The sequence below is a fragment of the Nelumbo lutea genome, chromosome 5 (genome assembly GCF_056320005.1).
Source record: "Nelumbo lutea isolate HS-2025 chromosome 5, American lotus-T2T, whole genome shotgun sequence".
Lineage (NCBI taxonomy): Eukaryota > Viridiplantae > Streptophyta > Magnoliopsida > Proteales > Nelumbonaceae > Nelumbo > Nelumbo lutea.
Genome location: NC_142688.1, coordinates 28,152,176 through 28,160,393, shown reverse-complemented (window position 1 = coordinate 28,160,393; position 8,218 = coordinate 28,152,176). Strand labels below are relative to the sequence as shown.

The window sequence follows — 8,218 nt, the reverse complement described above, 5'->3', positions numbered from 1 at the left end:
GCTTGCTATACCCCAAAAAAGGATTCATGAAGACACATTAATTTATCTTCTATTCTTTTTCCTATTTCCATAGTTGGATAACGCAGAGCTTTCATCTACAGCATCCTATTGAGCTGGGCACACATGGAGTCTGACATTGGAGCATGAATTTAAGGGAAATAATTTCTGGTTCAAGGTAACAAATAGAAACCCATCCCTTGGATTTTCCCGGTCTTTAAGAAAGAAACTTGTTAGGGTGGTGGGGCTTCTGTTGCTCCAGTCACAGCCAAATTCCTACTGCAGAGGCACTCTCAACCCTGTTGTGAGGAAAGGGATACAATAAAATGGCTTTAACTGGAGCACGTATTGTCTTTCAATGTCCCCCTTCTTCCATCTGCCGGCTGTTATCAACACAACCCACTCAATATGGTGGCCCATCCATGACGCAACAACCCCCCTCCAAACACCCCACAAAGATAAAGCTCAAAATATTGACTGTAATGACAATAATAGAAATCATGGCTATAATAATATGAATTATTATAGCTTACAACAACTGCCAGATTTGACACTTATAAGTCACTTGAGACCCTGCCAATATTCCAGATCATTCGTTCATGGGTTCAGCCCTAACTTAACCACCGAAAGGAAAACAAAGGGTGGGGTTCCTGATTTCATATCAGAATGATAAGGTCTTAGATTCCTAAAGACCAGCAGCATAACCCCATTATTGGTGGGAAGAAGCGTTTGAGAAGTCGGGATAGACAGGATGTAATGTAAAAACCAAGAAAACAAACCACTAATAAGTTGTAGATTGGGTTTTATAGCCGAAGGAAGACTGCGTTGGATCTCCAATGAAATATCCTGAGAATTAAAATTCTGATGGAGGGAAATGAATTATTTGTGAAAAAATATGTCCTTGAATACCTTCATCCCAACACAAAACAATGGGTTGGATTGCTAGATTTTGATTTACAACTTCTAAAAGCATCCACACACAGCAGCAGAGTGACAGAGAAGAACTCCCTCAATGTAAAGCCAACAAATGCAATTACTCTGCAGACTGGAGACCCCAAAATAAAATTAATGGCTTCCAAAAGGGTGCAAGCTATTTTGGGTATTATCAGACTAGAAGAGATCTGGACAATCAAATTTTATTTCCTTATTTCCTCTCTCATGTTTTACTGAGAAAGAAAAAGCCTTTTCGATGGCCCATAGATTTTTTAGTCCATCCACTCCTACAGTCCTACTCAAAAGGACATATATAGAGATGCAACCTATTCGCACGGTTTGGATAAAATTAAGCGAGGGTGGAGGCAGAGGCAGCTCAGCTAGGGAATTAATTAACAATGTTAATAAGCAGGAGGCAAAGTCGATGATATGCATGAGGGTGCATTGCAGAGGCTGCAGGCCAGTGTGTGTATTATGAGATCGTCTACGGATGTCCAGATCCGGAGATACCTGACCCTGACGGAGATGGACAATGCATAGAAATGGGGGGTTTGATTCAACTTGTAAGTTGTAAGAGGCACATGCATGGTTGCTTCCAGATACATAATAGCATCTTCCCTGCGCACGTGTTTGTGTCCGTGTAAGCACACAACGACAAATATTGGAGTGTCGTTTCCTTTCCTTTCACAAGAGGCCGGGTAAAAAATATATAGAATTGATCTCAAGTCTCAACCCATTTATCCAAGTCCACGTGGCAAGAGTTGAGTTGAAAAAAGAGGGTCAGGAAATTGTTACAGCAAAAGAACCTTGGGGTTTATTGGGCACGAGAACAGCCTTTGGATTCAAAGAAGAGTAAGTCGGACATTAATGCTGTGCAGGTTGAGTAGGATATGGATGGAGCGGCCGAAAAAATCTCAAACAGTGAGTAAGATAACTGCATCATCAGAACTATTTAGCCCATTAGTAACATGCAATTACATTACTCCATTTGTGAACTGAAACCTCATCCATCCATCCATCCATCCAAAGTCCCAAATGAGTCCTGATTCCTGACGTGGGGCCTCTCTTTCGCATATATCTGGACCTCAAACGCCTTATCATGGGCACGTGCCTTGATCAAAAAGTAGTTACCCATGAGATATCTCTTCTTAAGATAAGATTACGGCACCTTCCTCCTTGAATTCAACCTGGTATACTCACTTCACAGTTCACCCCAAACGGAAAGCGAGAGAGAGAGAGAGAGAGAGAGAGAGAGAGAGAGAGAGTTGGAGAATCACGGAAGGGGGATGGATGGTGGGGGGATTGGCCCGCCTATCTCTAGCTAGGCACATCAACCCCACCACAACACACACCACGCAACAAACTGGTGTAAGAAGCACTCTCGGAGGATCCAAGTCCCAGTACTCAAATAGCCGCTTTTTTTTTTTTGGAATTTCTGATTTTTAAAACAAGTTTACTCTGTCAACGATTCGACCTCTCCATATGTATATATAACCTGGCCATGGAAGCAAGGCCTCAATGAGTTCAAAGACAAAAAACTTAACAGGAGTTGATCCAGACTCATTAAAATCTTAAAAAGTCATCTCCACTGAGAGGGTAGCCATGTGTAACCCAAATCCCTCCTCTCCCTCCTCATTCCTCTCTCCTATGAAAATCCATTTTGCAAATCCCAACAAAACCATGAATGATCTTAACAATGATGAAGAACTCCATAGATGGCCAACTCCCTCAGAGGTAATAATATTAGTTACTTAGAAGAAGCATTTCCATAAGGGTATACCAGTAGTGATTTATGTGAATAGTAAATAGTGTATATATACAGTACTTACGGAACAATGTTATAATCTTTGAACAAGCACTCAAATTTGCTTTTTCTCTGCTTGCTTTGTTTGCTTGCTTGCATAATGTTCAGGCTGTGGAGGAAATCAAAGCTATAGGGAAAATATCAGGACCGACAGCTCTTACAGGTCTGCTCATGTATTCAAGGGCTATGATCTCCATGCTTTTTCTTGGACACCTCGGACAGCTCGAGCTCGCAGGAGGGTCTCTTTCAATTGGGTTTGCTAACATCACCGGTTACTCTGTCATCTCCGGCTTGGCCATGGGAATGGACCCCATTTGTGGCCAAGCATACGGCGCCAAGCAATGGAAACTCCTGGGCTTGACTCTACAAAGAACAGTCTTACTACTCCTGGCCGCCTCCATCCCCATTTCTCTTATGTGGCTCAACATGAAGAGGATCCTGCTGTGGTGCGGTCAAGACCAAGAAGTCTCAACTGTGGCCCATGTCTTCATATTGTTCTCCATTCCAGACCTCTTCTTCCTCTCCCTCCTCCACCCACTCCGAATCTACCTGAGAACCCAAAGCATTACGTTTCCATTGACGTACTGTTCTGCAATCTCTGTGATTATCCACGTCCCGTTAAATTTCCTGCTAGTGGTGCATCTGAAGATGGGTATTGCCGGGGTGGCCATAGCCATGGTGTGGACTAACCTCAATCTTGTCCTGCTCTTATCGGCCTTTGTGTTGTTCTCCGGTGTGTACAAAGACTCATGGGTAGCGCCGAGCATGGACTGCCTGCGAGGGTGGTCTTCTCTGCTGGGGCTGGCCGTGCCAACCTGCATCTCAGTGTGCCTTGAGTGGTGGTGGTATGAGCTCATGATAATGCTATGTGGCCTACTTGTTAATCCGAAAGCGACCATTGCTTCCATGGGGATCCTTATCCAAACAACTTCATTAGTTTATGTGTTTCCATCATCTCTAAGCCTTGGGGTCTCCACAAGGGTGGGGAATGAGCTAGGCGCGAACCGACCGGCTAAGGCCCGCAGCGCTATGATCGTGTCACTGGCTTGTGCAGCAGCTCTAGGTCTTGCAGCCATGCTGTTCACTACGTTGATGAGACATCGGTGGGGTCAGTTCTTCACCGACGACGCCGAGATTCTGAACCTCACCTCAGTTGCATTACCCATTGTAGGGCTGTGTGAGCTTGGCAATTGCCCGCAGACGACTGGTTGCGGGGTGTTACGGGGGAGCGCAAGGCCAACCACCGGCGCCAACATCAATTTGGGTTCTTTCTACTTGGTTGGTATGCCTGTTGCCATCTTTATGGGCTTTGTGGCCAAATTGGGCTTTCCAGGTTTGTGGATAGGCCTGCTTGCTGCACAGGCAACATGTGCAACGCTTATGTTGTACGTCCTAGCCACCACCGATTGGATGCTCCAAGTGGAGAGAGCTAGACAACTAACATTAACTTCATCATCTTTTACCAAGGAACAACCTACAACTACAAATGTGTATAATTTGGAGGAGATTTTGTGCATTAATGATGGGTTTGTCAAGTCATCATCAGCCTCACAAGAAACAGACCCTCTCATAACCACAGAATCTACTGCACTTACTTCAAATTAAATCACAACTCTGAACTCTCCTCTGAATTATTAATTTCCCGTTTCTTCTTTTTTTTTCCTCTTAATTTAAAGAGCTGGTATGAAAATTATTGATTGTAATTCGAGATGTGTTATAGATAATTAAGACGTACTTCTTCTTCTTTTTTGTTTTTCACTTTTGTTTAATTATTTTTTGCTTTTCCTCAATGTTACCGTATATATACATATACATTTAAATAAGGAGATAGAAAAAGAAATTCGCCTACAACTTCCCTACCTTTGCATTGAATAAAGATGGGAAAAAAATAAAAAATGAGAAAGGAAAAGAAAAAGGCTAAGCTGTCGGATGTTTTTATGGCCTGGAAAGAGGATCCACCTACCTTTTCCTGTTGTTCCCTTCTATTTGAGTCACAACAGTAAGTACCTATATAGCAAGGAAAATTAGAATACCACCTTCATCATCGACTCTGTCAAGATCAGCTTACACTTAACCTTTCACACATGCATTTTTCACAACTTTTATCTCTTAATTATTCCTCTTTTGATCATCTTTATATACGTTACTATACATTTACATACAGCTCTCTCTCTCTCTCTCTCTCTCTCACCTTCCCTATACAAGTTGTATAATCTATTGATCATCATGCAAAAGCTTTCTCCCACTATAACTTTCTCATGAATCTCCTTATCTTGATCACCAGATTCTATATTATATTTGCTATATCTTCATCTTCTTTTGGAGGAGGGAGAGGGTGCTTATTACATCTTCCTCTTTACCCTTCAGTCGTGTATATATATATATATGTCATGCAATAGTAATACCAGATAGATTGATGACAAAAACAGAAAAACTACTACTACTAAAATTCAAACAGAACAAATTCTAACTTATTGGAAGTTTGGGAGTGGGAGATGAGATTAGTACGTGTACTAAGCATTAAAGAATAATAATAATGGGTAGTACAGAAGCATCAGTGAAGGAGGTCATTGGATGGAATGGGAGGGGGCCCTGCTTCTAACCGAAGAAACAAAATCCAGCTATTATTACCTCTCTGTCTACCTCTTAGATGACAAAAATAGGAGCAGTGACTCTTCTTACTAAGTACTTCTCACCTCTCTTTCACCCTTCTACCCCACACTTTTCTTTCCATCTCTATTCTTTTTAATTTTTCTTTCCCCAAAAAAAATTCTTTGTTAGAAAATCCAACAGCCCATAAATGAATTTTCAGAAGAGAAGATTGGTTAAAAGAATAGAAGAAAGAAAACAAGGATATGGTAAGGCTAGTTTTTGCTTTTTCAGTGGTACTACACCTAAGGAAGTCAGATTTTTATACTGTTATTCCTTCTTTATTTACTAGTCAATGTTTTAAATGATTTTACTCTCCCTCACCCGCCCACTCATGTCTCTTTCCAGCTCTCTCTCTCTCTCTCTCTCTCTCCGTGGTACCACTCAACCATTTTTCGCTTTTTTCTTTTTCCTCGTGTGGTTGGACGAAAAGTGGCAAGAAATTTCATCTCTGGTCTGACAGTAAGTGTATTTTTCATAAGGTTCTGTTTGATGAAGAAAATTCGACAATAACATTTGAATTGCCAAAGTGCTAGGAAGTAGGAATGTTCTTATCATGCACAAATATGTACAAATGCGTCAACACCAGGCGGTCATGCAGGGATCAGGACACCCAAGTTTATGAATCCCATCAAAGTGATCCACTACGCCAAAAATCAATGCAATGGAATGATCACGACCATTCATTCAATTTTTTTTATTACTTTATTCATTTGAATGGTGTAAAACTTTCAGATGTTAACAATTCTGATGTAACAAGTCGTGCAGACTTTATTTACAAAGAATGCAGAGAGGTTAAGGGGCCTTCTGGCATTCTACGAGAGCCCTTTTTTAATCCCAAAAAGACAAAAGTAGACATGCTCTCACCCCCTATTTTCTCACTCAAATACTCGTGTTTATAAGAGCTTCCCAAGGGCAATGCAGTGAAAGTATCAGTCCTAGTCCCAGGCAAAAACCATTCGATCGGGTGAATGTGAATGACAATTGTCCTTTTATTTTTTTCGGGGGGGCCTTGAGAACCGATGCTTTGCGTTTTAGTGCTCAGACCCACCTCCCCAAAACCCACATTGCCAAATTATTCTTCCTCCCACATGAAATATCATTTGTGGGGAGATAAAAATCTCTTCAAAATGGAAAACCCAGCAAGTGGAGAGTAAAGAAAGAGAATTTTAGACTGTAGAAAGAAGAAATTAAAAAAAAAAAAAAAAAAAAAGGAAAGGTGACACGATCCGCTGTTCCGTCATGTGTTGCATGAGGTCTGGAACTACATCCAAATACCTGATCTTTGATGGAATCGTTGGTGCTCATGGGTGGTTATGGTTTGGCCCTACAGCCACTATCTCATATCCAAGTGCCACAGTGCTACTTTGGTGATGGAAGAAGAATTTGTTTGACTGATCAAATTTTCTAGAACCTCAACCCATCACCATCACTCCAATTTTGGAGCTTATGCGACCCTGCCGATTGCCAAATAGGGTTTAATTGAAACAAGCACTACTTCATCTCTAATGCTTCATCTCATAATTGGAAGCTGACCCTTCTTTCATTAGCTGGTCAAATTTGAGGTGCATGTGTTAACAAATTGAGATTACACGCCATCTCATGTGTTGTTGTGTTTGATGTTTGAACTGTGAATGAACACTTCTCCTCCTAACTCTTCTCTAAAAGGGTCTCTAAATAGACGATTGACTTTTACTCCATCGGACCACCTATTCTCTCCTAATTCATTCGATCAGTCATGTGAAAGGTGAAACCATGATTTTGGCCTATGCATGCAGACCGTCCATTGGAATATTAGATAATATTATTTATGTTTATAGACTACCTCTCTATATATGTCACACTCACACAGTCACACACCAGAGCTATTTCGACGTCAAAACGGTCTCTTGGAAGAATATTAATACTCCAGTCTCGAGCAATAGCAGTCGTTAAAGTGCCCAACTTTCAATTGGAACAAATGTTGCCCAGCACCAACAGACAACACGACTTTTATCTTACCACGTGGCAACCGGCCACTAGCCAGAAACTCATGCAGCTTGGTGTCCGATAAAAGCATTAAAAAAAAAAAAGAATATATCGTTCTCTTTCTTTACAAGGGAATCTCTTGAGAATTGGTACTGTCAATGGGGATGTATCAATGCCAATGCCCCACCTCCCTTGTTTCCCATTATTGTATTGAGAATCTTATACTTATGCCACGTGTCATCACATGGAAATGGGAACCTTTTATTCATAAATAAGTGCTGTGCACCGATTATGAGTTGATGACGTGACACATGTCTGCAGCTGAAACTCACTTCACCTTATAGGTAGCCAGTGATCAGCCTCATATATATGTCTCAAACAATTCTGATATTTATAATATCATTACTAATGAACCAAACCGGGGCCCATTCATTGGTGCCTTGCAGCCTTGGTGGAGGTGGTTGGGTTGGGGCAATTTAAAAATCAGAAAAAGAAAGAACATTAGAACTAAAAAACAAGATTATCTTATAATTTATTTAACTAGCGTTCTTTGGAGTTCGTCGTCACGTCACTTGTACGTACTCATCAAACTGGCTCATGGCATTTGCTCTTCTCTCTCTCTATATATCTAAAATTCTAGATGCGTCTTTTCAATCCTACCACCCTCTGTAAGAGGAGCTCTAGCTAGGTAGCTAGTGCTCCTTTTATCCTTCAAGAAAAGAAGAGCTCAAAATCCTTGGAAAGTAGTGAATGGAGAGGTTGTGGCCACTTCAGCCAATACCATAACAAGTAAAGAGGACTTTCTCCTCCAGGCAATGACAATTGCTATCAACCCAATTATATTCTTTTTGATTAATCTGCTATTCC

At 41.2% G+C, this 8,218-nt stretch overlaps 1 protein-coding gene across 1 annotated transcript; it reads left to right on the top strand.

The window, feature by feature from the left end:
* Positions 1-2,367: 2,367 nt before the first annotated feature.
* LOC148851274 (protein DETOXIFICATION 48-like) lies at positions 2,368-4,492 on the top strand. The gene is made up of 2 exons (XM_088946576.1): positions 2,368-2,664; positions 2,843-4,492. The coding sequence occupies exons 1-2, from the start codon at positions 2,533-2,535 to the stop codon at positions 4,337-4,339; spliced, it is 1,629 nt and encodes a 542-aa protein (XP_088802702.1). The 5' UTR covers positions 2,368-2,532; the 3' UTR covers positions 4,340-4,492.
* Positions 4,493-8,218: the final 3,726 nt, after the last annotated feature.